This window comes from Psittacula echo (assembly GCF_963264785.1).
Source record: "Psittacula echo genome assembly, chromosome: 3".
Taxonomy (NCBI): domain Eukaryota; kingdom Metazoa; phylum Chordata; class Aves; order Psittaciformes; family Psittacidae; genus Psittacula; species Psittacula echo.
The window spans coordinates 113,525,073-113,540,215 of record NC_137736.1 but is presented as its reverse complement, the minus strand read 5'-3'; the positions used below and the strand labels follow the sequence as shown (position 1 = coordinate 113,540,215).

The window sequence follows — 15,143 nt, the reverse complement described above, 5'->3', positions numbered from 1 at the left end:
TGGTTCTGATTAAAATTTCCTTCAGTATGTTTAAGTTATTTTCAGTATAACATCATTCTGTAGTTATGCTATTTATTACAGGTAGATTTTTTCTTGTGTGTGGTTTTTTTTTTTTTTTTTATTAAACGCTGTTCATAATTTCATTAAGTTATAATTTATAAGTTAGAATTTGAAAAAATAGTACATAAAAGTGTCAGGTTTCTGTCTAGAATAGTGTTTTTCCTTCCAATGCAGGCACCCCCAGGCCTCAAAAAGAATCTCTTGCGAACCTATGAATCCTGGACACCAGAGCAAATTAGTAAAAAGGGAAATCTGTCCCGAGCGCATTCTCTCTTTTGTTTAGCATGGTTTCACGCTGTATGCCAGGAAAGAAGAAATTATATTCCTCAGGTAATTTTTTTTTTTTTTTTTTTTTGCAACCTTTTAAAAAATTTACTTAATTTATTAGCTTTTATATTTGCAAGTATTTTTCACCAGGTATACTTTGGGTCATGTTGGGAGTTGAGACAAACTTGGGTACTTCTGGTGCCTGCTTTCATTATTGTCTCAGAATTCACTGCAAAATAAGAACTTAGTAGCCTAAATTCCTGTCCCTCTGAAAATTGCTAGTGTCTGCACTGGGTTATTTTGTGATTTGTGTACTAGCTGATATGATGCAGGAGTGGGGTCCTATGGAAAAGATTCTATGAATCCTGTTCCCTTGGGACAGGAAAAAATATTTTGGAAATGTACGGGATTCAGTGTAAGGCATGAGAAAAGGGACACTTTGGTGGGAAGGAGGAGATGACATTGTCTACTCTTTCTGCACACAAACCATGTTCACGGACAAGGAAAAACAAGGGAATGTATGCATTTCTTCTGGGGATTATTTTCAAAGGCTGTGATGTGCTTTTCCTGTGTTTTTCCCTTAGACTATTTTTTTTTTTTTTAAAGTTAACATTTCTTTCTGACTGCAGATGCTTAAATCAAGCAGAAAAAGAGCTCCACCACCAAACTGTTCTATGTCTTGTTTGTTTTATTTAGGCAAAGGGTGAAATTAACCTGTCATCTGAAAGATTTGATCTCTCTGAGGCAGGAATGTTTGAGAGTTTCTAGCTAGTTTGACTTTGTGATTTACAAGATTGTTTGCCTCTTGCAGTAACAGACTTTTGATTATAGTGTTCAAGAAGCAGAACAGGTGAAAAAGTACTGATCTGACACGTGAACTCTTATTTAGCTTTGTTCAAATTCGTGTTCATTTACCACCAGTTTCCAAATGACACAAGATAGGATTACTGCTTTCTCCTTAATTCCACTGTAACTGTGTTTATCTTATGCACAGACTTAGTGATGGTTTTCTGTTTTGCTTAAGATAACCGATTTCTATCATTGCTGGACTTCAGTTAGCCCCAGCTAGATGCTCTTGTACTTTATAATGAATTTCAAGCTTTAGGTCCATGTACAGATCGATCAAAACAAATACATGAACACTGTTGGGAGACTGCAGCACCTTTTCAGTTTATGACCTTCAGGGTGACTTGACTGTGAAGCAGCTGCAGTCTTGACTGTGTTCATCTCGTTGGATACGCAAGATATGAGGATATACCTTTGAGACCTGGATTTCCTAAGTTTTATATCATATATCAATATTTAGTTATAGTTATCCATTTACATTGAAACTTTTTTGTGAGAATTACGTACACATTAAACAGTACTGCTATATAAAAAAATGCCATCAAGAAAGGAGGTATAAACTGAGAATGATAAAATATGTATATGGTGGTCATCATTTTCACTGTAATAGTACCAGTGATTACTTTTATCACAGTTTTTTTCAGTCAGTAGAGAAGTGACATGAATTAAGGAGTAAGAAGGCGAACGTATAATTTAAACTGTGTTTGAAGAATCAGACCTATTTATGAAAATCAAAAAAACCCCTGAAATACAGAAAAGCCTCAAAAATAAAATTATAATTCAATGCATGATCTAGTCACAAGTCATGATCTAGTCAACAAGTTTTAGGTGAAGTAAATACTGTTAGGAAATAAAATAATCTTAAATTTACGTTCATTATACTCAATGATTCTAGTCTGTATAAGCATGTAAAATTAAATGCACTAGTAAAGCCATTTTTTTAATACTACCTCCACTGAATGCTTCCAGTGATGCACTTTGGAGGACAAATGTTGTTTTTTTTTCATTAAGCATCGTACAGTATACAGTAACCACATGCATAAAAAAATATTTGTATTTTACTTCATGATCATTCTGTGACTCATTAAATTCTTTGAATTATGTTTAATGGTAGGGTTGGACCAAGTTCTATGAATTTTCTTTATCTGATCTCCGTGCTGGTTTTGACATTATTGATACACTTTTTGAAGGTAAGTCACTTATGGAGAAGATTTCACACTTCTTTTGCATAACCCTTCTGAATGTCTTAGTTTTAGGTTTTAGAGTATTAAAACCTTTCAAATTACTTTTAATAAATTGGTTACTTTGCATGATTGTTTTTTTGGTATTTGGAGTGGGGCCATTCTGTTTAAAGGCTGCTTCGAAGGTATTTACAATTTTTTATTTGAAGCTTCATTGGAACGTTTTCACAAATATAAACACATGTCCAGGTAGTTAGATAAGTACTTCAGTATGGGAAGTGGTCTGACCCTGAATAAAGCTGTGCTTAGGCTTATTAGGGTTTTCTGGATGTAGATCCAAACTCAGAGGATATGTTTGTATTAGTAAACTGGTAAGGGATGGACACAAGCCCAAAACTATTCTACAGTTAGGTTTATTTGTTTCTATATTTGGCTTATGCAGACTGGCATTGTCATAGGCACTGACAAGTCATGGTTTGCAAGATAGCAGAGCCTGGAGAGTCTTTCCAATAGGCAGCAGATAGGAGGTTACCTTATTTAAGAGCAAAAGAGAGTTTAGTTGTATGGATGAAGCCGCCTTGTCCCATCAGATCTTGAGTTCAAGTGGAACCCTCTCCCATTTTACGATTAGCAGAGATGTTGCATGAAGAACTTTATCATTCTATAACATTCAGATAAGACTGTAGATGCTGCGAGGCTCATCATCAGTAAGCAAAGCTAGACACAAGTTTCAAGTATTCACAAGAGTGAATCATAATTTCATTTTTGGGAGGTTGGGTAAACCAGTAATTTCTTTGTGCCAGGAACTATTCTTCTCAGCTTCTTGAGTCCAGAGGAATAAATAGGAAATAGAGGAGTCTGGAAGATGAAGTCTTCTGCCTCCGTTCTTTCCCAGTGACCTCCCCCATATAGTGAATAAATGAATTGAAAATGAGTTGAATATTTATGAATTCTTCATGTTGAAATTCACTGATAGAGCTCACTTCGTTTTTATGTTAAGTAGCGTAGTAATGCCTTCATACCAGTTATTATGAAAAAGGTATTTTTTTAAAGTCTTTGCGTCTTGTATAATTTACTTCTATGTAAACTTAGGAACTGATATTGAGACATAATTTGTGATCATTGACTTAAATGAGATTTATGGATGATTAATACTTTTGAAACTGGACCTTAGTTATACAGACTTTAAACATACAGTGATGTAAAGAAATTGAATTACTAACTGTCAAAGATTATCATTAATCATTAATTGTTGCTGTGGAGATAACTTTTTTTACAAAGGAACAATTGAAGTATTTGGAAACAATAGTTATCACCAATAAACCCCCCCAGCCCCTTAAAATAATTGCTGCTTCCTTTTTCAAGGGGCTTTAAGAAATACTTTTCTGATCAAACTTTTACCTGTACATGAAAGCTATAGGGTCTAAGCTGGTCATTATCACATGTAGTTATTTTGGTTAACTGTGACTGACAGAAGGGAGGGAAAATAAGTTATTTTGAACTTATGGGGTATAGCTGAGCCAGAGTAATCTAATTGCAGTATCAAGCTATCCAGGAAACTAATAGTAACATGATTAGTTTTACGTGCTGTGTTGTGTGACATATAGTGATTTACCTATTCTGGACCTCTCTGTTTTGAAAGATAACATTTCCAGTAATGTTTTGGTTCAATCTGTCAGTTTATTTTATGAGATCAGATGGTACTGTGATACAAAACAGTGTACAAAATTCAGAACAAGGGGAATTATTTTTATTTGTGGCAAAGGAGTGCATAATTAAAATTTTAATATCATAATTTCTGAAATGCATATAATCAGTTTATCTACGATAGAACTGCAAGACTTAAGTAATATTTCTAATAACCCATTTTGAAACACAATAGGTGTGTATTTTATCAATGACAAGTATTTGCAAAGACTTTGAAGTTTCTGCATCTTCTATTATTTGGTAATATAGAAGAAAAACAGAAATTAATTATAGGATGTGTTTGTATTTTTTTGTTTCAATGAAGAACTGCAGTGACAAAGAAGAATGCTTACAGTGCAATGCTATCCACTGATACAAAATTAATATTAATTAATTTGTAGGTTCCAAAGACTTTCAATGGGAATTTGTGCATGGCTTGTTTGAAAATGCAATTTATGGAGGCCGTGTAGATAATTACTTCGATATGAGGGTTCTTCGGTCCTACTTGGAGCAGCTTTTCAATTCACAAGTCATTGGTAGTTTAAATGCTAGAGGCAAGAAGATTACTAGTTTCCCATATTCGATCTCTTTACCAAATTCCTGCAGTATTTTGGTAGGTATACATCTTCTGTCACCTAATATAAAAACTAAGCAAAGTTATCTTCAAGGATTATTCTTGGAAATAATTCCACAAAGAAAACCATTCTAAAGAATGCCTTCATTTATTTATTTAAGACTTCTTTTGTTTAAAGAGCTAATTCTTAAGTTGTAAAAACTATTCTGTCTGTTCAGCCAGTCTCCTTTTTTATAATATCTGATTTGACTATGGAGTAGAACAGCATAGCTATAAAGAACTGAGTAAAAGAAATTGGGTCAATTTATGACAAAAAAGGTTATCATTACATTTTTATGTAACTTAATGTATTAGCGTAATAGTACTTTTTATAGACTGCTAAAGATTCTTATAACTTCTGGATGAAATAGGAAAATCTAAATATATTTCTATCTACAAAATATATCAACATTCTGACATAATCTGCTTATATGCTGTGGAGGATGTATAGCTTGGTTTTGGGCTTTGTTTTTTTTTTTTAAATAAATATGGATTCTGATTCCCCTATAGTATTCCTTTATTGTAAATAGGAGGGAATTCAGTGACTCTAAAGAACTGATCTCTCCCTATCTTTTCACATACTATTGCTGTTACTACTAATATTAAGATTAATTTGCATTTTAATGTAGGACTCCAAACTAGACATCTGAGTTGAAATTCTTTCAGCATACACTGTTAAATTCATGAAATGAACAAAAGGTCCCTCAGTTATGTTTACTCTTCTCTTCTAATGCAGGATTATCGTAATATTATTGAAAGTCTTCCAGAAGATGATAAACCAGACTTTTTTGGCCTACCTGCTAATATGGCTCGTTCATCACAATGTATGATCAGTTCCCAGGTAAAGTTACATTTTTCATTGGACACTGAATCTTTTCTGCATCCAGTGTAAGCTAGAGAACCCACCACCTGTTCATAAATATTAATTTCCATAACTCAGAGTAAATGAAGAGATTTTTGGAATATGTCGACTTTTATCTGTAGAATACTTTAATACAACAACTGTTCTCTTTAGTTGCAAAGATGCTAGTTTAGAACTTATGTAAACAGAGAATTATTGAGAAAGTTTACAATGATATAATTCAGTTCATGCTGAAGAGTATCGACATACGTAAGTGGTTTCTAATTCTATTTATACTGTTAATGTAGCTTCTGTCAATGGGTTAGTTCGTACAGGTGCTGTTCACTGCAAGGTTGGTTTTAGTTCTGGTCATTAAATTCTATTACAGTAGTTTGGCAGATAGAATATGGGTAACATTCTCTTTCTGAAAGAGAAATTAGTACATTAAACTATAAAGCTATATAAAGACAAATCAGTAGGATAACAGTGCATAGGGTAATACAGTGAGCTCAAGAACTCTTATTACAAAGCCAAAAAAGTGAAGATTCAATGTATCTGGTTTTGTCTTAAAATCTATTACACAAAAATCAATTCTAAAATGCTTTTGTTTCTGTCAGATACACAGTAGACTGCCCATTATTTCTTTAAGCTATGCTTACATAATTTGTTCAGAACTGCGGTTGTTAAAAATGGTAGTATTTGAAAATAAGTCCTTAGTTAACCTCCACAAAATCAGAATAGATTCAGAGCTCCAATGTGAAGGGAAGTAGGTAATGAATGCATTCACATGCAGACTTAGACTCTACTGAACTGGTCTGCCATAGCATTGATTATAATCTATAAACTATGGATTATAATCTTGAAAATATGAGGCTGTTGTAGTTACAATTCTGTGAGATGCTTCTTTGTCATATGAGAGATTTCCTATCCTTTCAATAATAGTTTGTGGTACTTCTTTTATTCTTAGGCAATTTAAGTAACAGAAATGGGAGATTTTTCTTGAATTGTGTTTCTACCTAACTATGAATCCTACTCCCATTCCATTTCTGACAGTTTGGCAGCTCCCTTAGATCCATAGGTGATCCTATGGTTCAAGCAAATTGAGTGATTGGTTACTAACAGGAGTCGTTCTCATAATTCCATTACCAAGCCAAGGCAGAGAAAAGCTGAATGAATAAGGTTGTGAGAAATAAATTGCTACCAGCTCAGTCATCATGTCACTAGCACTACAAACATGAAACTTAATACTGCATCCACTGCTTCACTGATTCTGTGTGAAGTATGTGGTATACAATTTATATCTACTATCCTATACACTTTCATATCTACTAGCCACTGTAATTTCTCAGTGTGTATTTTTACTAACATCTTCTTCCTTATGCAGAGAAACAGAATGGAACTTGGGATTAGGGGAAGTAGGTTTTTTTTGAAACACACATACTTAGAAGTTACTTGTTTAAACCAACTGACAGCAATTTTTACTGCAGTCTTATTTTTAGGCTCAGAGATTTAAAATAATCATTCAAATATTCACTGATTTTAAGTAAACTGTAATCAGCAATCTTTTATCAATTGAAAACCTTTTAAAATAAGTATTTAAACAGGTAACACTATGATCTATTCTATTAACCATGACACTAAAATAATTAAATCTATTACAAGCAATCTGGTATCATTTTATGCCATTGTTTCACGACACAAGATGGAATACTTAGATAGTAGAAATGTATATTTTATATAGACTTTCTATGAATATTGCTTAATTTTCATCTATAGGAATGACGGTTTGTGTTGCTGGAGCAACACATTTTGCTGTAGCAGAAATTTGCTGCAGCACAGTGCAGCATTTTGCAGTCATGCAGAGATCTCTTCTGTAACCTGCTGCATTGCTAATGTTTGGGTAAACCTAAAACAGCAGTAACAAGAAATGGACTTTTTTCAGTAGCCTTGCAAATATTGACTATATTCACAGCTTTTCTTATTTACAGCAGAGAACTTCAGTTCTAATTTAAGAGCTGAGTATCTCTAGCTGCATTATTTTAATATTATTAAAAATTATGTCTTATGATGTTCTGTAGTGTAATTCAGAAAGTATTGCTTCTGCATACGTATTGGTAAGAGCCATTTTGGTTTTAAAAAAATACTTGACTTAAATAGATGTAATCTTTTCATCAACATGACTTACTTTTTTATTATTATTATTTTGTGCTTAGTTGTTTTATGAAGGTAGAGCTAGGAAAATTTTTACAGCATGGATTTCTAGAGTTCACTGTGGCTCTGCAGTTCTGCCCTAACTACCGTTACAAGCTTTTGACACAACATCCCTTAGGTTGCGTTGGTCATAAATGGTCTGGTTTACACCAGGTAGATTTTCTGTACAGCTGCAACTCAGGTTTCCTCAGCCCTCATTACAGAAGGCAATTGAGTTGGTCAAGCGTTGTTTGCTGCTGAGTCCACCATTGAGCCATGTCCATAAAAGCCACATCTACACATATTTTAAATACCTTCAGGGATGGTGACTCCACCACTTCACTGGGCAGCCTCTTCCAATGCTTCACAACCCCTTTGGTAAAGAAATTATTCCTAATATCCAATCTAAGCCTCCCGTCACACAACTTGAGGCCATTTCATCTTGTCTTATCTATCACTTGTTACTTGGGAGAAGAGACTGACCCTCACCTCACTATAACCTCCTTTCAGATAGTTCTAGAGAGCACAGTGATAAGGTATCTCTTGAGCCTTCTTTTTTCCAAGCTAAACAACCCCAGTTCCCTCAGCCATTCCTCATCAGACTTGTTTTTCACACCCTTCACCAGCTTTGTTCCCTTCTTTGGACACATTCCAGCACTTCTATGTCCTTCTTGGAGTGAGGGGCCCAGAACTGAACACAGGATTCAAGCTGTGGCCTCACCAGTGCCAAGTGCAGGGAGACAATCACTGCCCTACTCCTGCTGGGTACACTTTCTGATACAAGCCAGAATGCCATTGGTGTTCTTGACCACCTGGGCACAAGCTGGCTCACATTCATCAGCGGTCAGTTAACATCCCGAGATCCTTTTCCACTGAGCAGCTTTCCAGCCACTCTTCCCAAAGCCTGTAGCATTGCATGGGGTTGTTGTAACACAAGTGCAGCACCCAGCACTTTGATTTGTTGAATTGGCCTCAGGCCATCGATCCAGCCTGTCCATATCCCTCTACAGAGCCTTCCTATCCTCCAGCAGATCAACAGTCCCACCCAGCTTGGTGTCATCCACAAACTTACTGAGGGTGCACTCAATCCACTTCTCCAGATCACTGATAAACAGAACTGGGCCCCATACTGAGCCCTGGGGAGCACCACTAGTGACTGACCACCAACTAGATGTATCTTCATGATCAGGTATGAGTATGTTCATGTTCTCTAAGTAGGCTGTTTCCTTCCCTTCCTAAACCATGCACAGAGGCTATGGAATACTTCAGGCTTTTACATGCCATCCCTCACTTATGTTGTCTTGTGTTTTCTTTGAACATTTGCATATGTGTTGAAACCTGTCTCATTCTTAATGTTTCCTGCTAGTCTAATCTCCAGCTGGGTTTTGTCTTTTCTAATTTCATCCTGAAGTGCTCAATCACTGCTTTTATGTTCTTTCTTTCTCTCTTTTATTTTGCTTCTTGTATGTTTCTTTTTTTGTCTTTCAATCCATTGAGATGCTCCCTGTTTACCCAGACAGTCATTCTGCTGAAAAGCCTGGTCTTTCTGCACAGAGGTGATTTGTTCTGTGCTCACTCAAAAATCCTTCTTTATTCCTCATATTAATGACCTGAAAATAAGGTTCTGTCCACTATACTGTCTCAAATTTTCCCTCTTCTTTATGACCACTTCTCATGGGATTCTGCTAACAGTTCCCTGAATAAACCCGTGTCCGCTTTTCTAAAGTCCAAAATCACTACTCTGCAGTTTACTGCAGACTATCCTCAACATAAATATAAATAATAATTCCTCCCTGTATTTGCAATGTTGGCTGTTAATCAGCACTTAATATATTTCCTTCAGTAGTGTCACCGTTAATAATGCAGCTTTTTCACATACATTTTGAAATATGAAGATGCACAGCTCTAAATAATGGTATTAAAAGGGTTTCTGTGACTGAAAGGTAACTCTTAATTTGTGTTAAAATTTTATAAGCTAGTAGGTCTCTCATGAACTTTAGTCAAGCTTTTGAAATACAATTGATGTGCTTCTTTGACATAGTATAAAGCTTGTGTGGTTTATTTCTCATACTCAGTAAAAATGTACTTTTGCAAATCACTGCTATAAATATCAATTTGGAAGTGTACAGGACTAAAATGCACAATGTTACAGAGTATTTTAAAAGTGTGTAGAAATGACCTATGCCTCTATTCACACTTATTTTTGTGTATCCGTACTGTGACATTTCATACTCGTGGTGAATGACAGCTGAATCATTCGAAAACTTAAGTTTGTGTTCTAGCAGAAACTCAACAGACAGAAATAACGCACATTATATCAGGATGACTTAAGTAAAGGTTTACAAACCTTAAGTAAGGTTTACAAAATCAGGCAAAAAACATTTTGCCGAAATATATACTCCACAGAAATTTTACTAGCATAGAAATTATATAATCATAGACTGGTTTGGGTTGGAAGGAACCTTAAAGATCATCTAGTTCCAACCCCTCTGCCATGGGCAGGGACACCTTCCACTAGGCCAGGTTGCTCAAAGCCCTGTCTAACCTGGCCTTGAGCACTGCCAGGGATGGGGCAGCCACAGCTTCTCGGAGCAACTTGTTCCAGTGTCTCATCATGCTCACAGGGAAAAAATTTTCCTAATATCTAATCTAAATATACTCTCTTTCAGCTTAAAGCCATTTCCCCTTGTTCTGTCACTACATATCCTTGTAAAAAGTCCCTTTGCAGATTTCTTGTGGGCTCCCTTTAGCTCTTGGAAGACTGTGGTAAGATCTCCCTGGAGCCTTTTCTTCTGCAGGCTGAACAAGCCGAGCTCTCTCAGCCTGTCTTCATAGGAGAAGTGCTCCAGCCCTCTGATCATCTTTGTGGCCACCTCTGGACTTGCTGCAGCAGGTCCACATCCCTCTTGCGTTGTTTCCCCCAGAGCTGGACGCAGTGCTGCAGGTATGGTCTCACAACAGCAGAGTAAAGGGGGAGAATCACCTCCTTTCATCTTCTGGTCTTCTGCTCCTTTTGATGCAGCCCAGGATACGGTTGGCTTTCTGGTCTGCAAGCGCACACTGTCGGCTCATCTTGGGCTTCTCATCAACCAGCTGTGCCCATGTCCTTCTCCTCAGGGCTGATCTCAATCCATTCTCCATCCAGACTGTAGCTGTGCTTGGGGTTGCCCTGATGCAGATGCAGGACTTTGCAGTTCGCTTTGTTGAACTTAATGAGGTTGGCATTGGCCCACCTCCCAAGTGTGTCAAGGTCATCCCTATGGATGGCATCCCTTCCCTCCAGGGTATAAACCAAACCACACAGCTTGGTGTCATTGGCAAACCTGCTGAGGGTGCATTAATCCTACTGTGCATGTCATTGACAAAGATGTTAAACAGCACCAGTCCCAATACTGAAATCTCACATTGAATGCATTCTGTTTATAGATGTGATTGATTGAAGACAAAAAAAATTTTAGTGAACACCATTAGAAATCAAAAGGGATAGCTCATCATACCTTAGTGTAGCTGTTAAATATAATACTCTTTTAAAATAATTAATGTTGCTCTTCAGTCTATGCTTGAAACTTTGTTTGTAGAAAAAAAATACATTTTTTATAGCTGTTTTTTATTTTGGGATGAATACTTGTTGAGTTAAAATTAATAGTAAACTAATAATGGAAAACAGTGTAGGTCAATCTAGTAAGGCAAACAAGGTAAGAACCAGGATCAGGAGATGTGATTTTTTCTCATTAAATGTCATTGCAATGATCTCATTGACTTCAGTAAGCCAGCATTTTACCCTTGGGTTCCATTTTATTTTTTTTATTAATCTTAGTTGTTGACCTACTGTTACTTTCAGCAAGTCACTGGGTGGTTCTGTAGCTCTTCCCACTATTCCTTGCATATCTATCTCATTTACTTAGATTAAAGCTGCTCTCTGTCTTCCTAAAACTGTAGTCAAATGTATAATTGTATTACAGTTCAAGTGCTGGATTTTACCTTGTTAATGACAGCAGCTGAGGCAGAATGTGCAGGGTAGGGTGTTCAAGGACACCTGGAACTCTTAGATTGCTTCATCATGATTATACGCTACTGTTATCACCTAAGTCACCTAAAGAAAAGTTAGGGTATGTCCACTCAGTATTCCAGTCATACATCTGACTGGGGCTGTGGGATAAGGTTATTTTTCAAGGTGCAAGTGTAATATAATAATAGCTGTAGCTTCTTCTGTGTTTGTCAACAGGCTGAATTTTCTCTTGCAAAATCTAGCTAAACAGGCCTCTGAGCACTGGTACCTAATTTTATATCTACTGCTCCTCCATAATTCTAATCATGCCACATAGAGTAATATGGGTGTAATTATTGAAAGCATGCAATTGAAATTATTCTTGATCTTGTTATGTTGTTGCTATAGCTGTCAGGATGAACATAAATCTATTTTCTTAAAATAATTTAGCATTTATATAACCTTTGCATCAGCCGTGCACAGCATATAATTACTGACATTGATTAAATGCGTCCCACATCACAAATACGTGACTAATAGGCTCTAGCAGGAATTGATGTGTAATGCCAAACTGTAGTTATTATTACTCTGCAGCTGAGGGATCTGAGTTCTTAATAAGAATTGTTAAAATCTGGGGAGTGTTTTGTATATACCTGCGGTGCTGCATGAAAGAAAGGTGGTGGGTCAAATAATGGGAGATGTAGTACTATGCTCTATCAGAAAACACAGCTCTTTACCACTGCAGTCAATCATTGCAATAATTCAAGTAGCCTTATTAATTCCTACACGATTGGTGCTATGTATATGAGAATATATTGTTGCACTGCATAGAAGTTTGTTCTGAACAGGCTCTGATTTTCCAGGTTTTTGAAATTTTGTCATAGTGTGTAATTAGCTAACGTGAACCACCTCTTCTGGCTTTTATTTCTGCATCATATTCTCCAGGTAGTATGCATACTTTGACCTCTACAAAGTAAACCCCATAGTTACTCTTTGGGAGAAGATTAGAATATCGGCTGGGTCAGTGGTGTGCTTGTGCTGTACATCTGCAGCATCCTGATGTTTTTTTTAACTCCTCCACTGAGCCCCTGCTCTACAGAGGATTTTCCTGGTGTCGAAGATGTATGATCCTCTCATGTATAAAGGAAGATATAGGTGGTGTCAATGTCTTTCCCTTTTTTTGCTTTGTATTTTGATTAAAACATCATTAGCTCTGTATTGAGTCCAGTCTTACTTCACATCCTTATTGAGTGAAAGCACAGCTTTGAAGTGGTCTTGAGGGAACAACCACAGAGGAAGTGTAGACCTTCACTTTCTTACTCATCAATATGCAATATGAATGATTTGGTTATGAATGCCATTAAAGTACCTTCATCCTAACAACCTCCGTGGACCCTGTTATTGCAGAGAGGCTAAGGGACACAGACATTGAAAGCCCAGGAGATTTCATTGGGAGTTCAGTCTTAAACTACTTTCACAGTCATGTGGGTAGCTGCAGCTAAACTATTAGGAACTGTATGGAGGCATGTAGTTCTGTCAGAAGGCAAATCAGGCTGAATCCATCTCCTTCTCTTGGCTCAATGAAGACATAGTTACATTGCATGGAGTTACTACTTCACCAGTATTTATGAAAGTAACTATGTTATAACTTCATATTATCGTTTGAGCTATAAAGTCTTATAAAACCAGAAATATTTCCATGAATAGCTGTGTAGAGGGATATATTGTTTCTTTCAAAGAAATGAGACATAGAATTCGTTTCTGTGCTAAGACTACATCCCTTTAAAACTGGTAGATGGCAGTAGAGCATCTGCTTTGTCATTGTAGATCTACTGAGGGGAGTTTGTTGGCTTTTTATACAAAAATAAACATTCTTTTATCTGTTCCATAGTCTTGAAAAAATAGCCTTTATTTGACTAGCAAATCTTTTCTGGTTTGTATTCTTTCAACAGTAATCATACTCAGAAATCACTGATTTGAGATTTTTTTTTTAATTCAGTGGCAGAATTTCACAATATATTTTTTATTTTATTGCTTTGTTCTTTTTCAAATTGTAATACTGTGTGTAAAATTTTATTTCATTTTATGCTTTGTAGGATAGATTGCTTCTGAAATAAATACAAGTCTTGCATATAAGCCTGTGTTTCTTATAGATTGTATTTGTGAAATAGCATTTTTTGCAGTAACTGTGAATTACTGAAGGCAAGACTTTTTCCTCATCTTGTGCATGAGTAAAGAACAGAAATAGATATTGTATTTCTAGAAATTTATTTTTGTCTGAGTTTCAGGGAAGGAGAAATTAAAATCTTGAAATTTTCTCTAGTTTTCTGTGAGTTTATTTTAATTTTCAGGTCAAACATGACTTTCTAGTAATTCTGTATGAAGCTACATGGGACTATTACTGTCTATTGCTTCCTATTCTGTTCATTATCTCTCTTAATTTCTCTAAATGGATGAGGTTTTTGCTATAATGTGTTGGTCAATATCATAGCAGCATATATCTACAGAAACCCACAAAGTATTCAATAGATTAAAAAGCTGAGACACACAATAAATTTAATAACTACATAAATAAATATTGACATTGCAAGTTTGACTATCCCACCTTTATTAATATATGCAATTTATTTTACTCTGTGCTAACAACATAAAAAAGAGTGTATGAATTTTCCATTAAGAATGGAGAAAATATCCAGTAGCAGTTCCTTTATGCTGTGTATAGTTGTTAGATGCACTGTTCACAGATAAATTACTCTTTTAATTTTTTATATAAAGACTGTTGTGATTAGTTGACCTTACTTAAAACAGACATCTTCTACAAAGAATCATGGTTCTGAATAATCTTTTCACCCTTCTTTAAACAGACCAGTATTTGTGATTGCTTTTATATTTTCATTACCTTTCTTTCCACCCCTCTCATGTTTTCAGTGAAAGTAGTGGTTTCCTGCTTTTACATTCAGAATATTTAGATTTCAGAATATTTAGGTGTATATTTAGACTGGACTAGCACAGCATATAAGAGTTTTTACTATCTAATAAAAGACTATATTGCAATAACAAAGGTGAGCATTGAAAGGTCAGGTATTTTAAAAGTACTAATATTTTGAGTACTCTGTATTATACAACTATGATTAGATTTTCAGTTTCCTTAGTATTATAAGCACATACCTTGGTTCTTTCCACACTAGAGTCCAAAGGATAGGATTCAACAGACCTAGATGTCTGCATCTGTCCTAGTCACTTCTAGTCTCTCTTCGTGTCATAGGAGTATTGTGTTTAAGGCATGATTAATCTCATCCTATATAACTATATGAAATTGATTATAAATTGACCTGATGATAACATAGTACAGTGAGAGGAGCGGAATTCTTGAGTTTTGAAGTTAGGTCTCCAGTAAATTAAAATCCTCATTCTAATCTCCACAATGTAGACCCATCTATCTATCTATCCTTACCTACGTAAGGGACTTAG

The 15,143-nt window shown here is 35.7% G+C and overlaps 1 protein-coding gene across 1 annotated transcript in view; it reads left to right on the top strand.

The window, feature by feature from the left end:
- Positions 1-15,143, top strand: part of DYNC2H1 (dynein cytoplasmic 2 heavy chain 1) — a 170,320-nt gene that overhangs the window by 102,339 nt on the left and 52,838 nt on the right. Inside the window, exons 77-80 of the mRNA XM_080612498.1 lie at positions 235-390; positions 2,288-2,363; positions 4,442-4,653; positions 5,390-5,494. Of these exons, the coding sequence (XP_080468624.1) occupies positions 235-390; positions 2,288-2,363; positions 4,442-4,653; positions 5,390-5,494 (549 nt within the window). The remainder of the gene's footprint in view (positions 1-234; positions 391-2,287; positions 2,364-4,441; positions 4,654-5,389; positions 5,495-15,143) is intronic.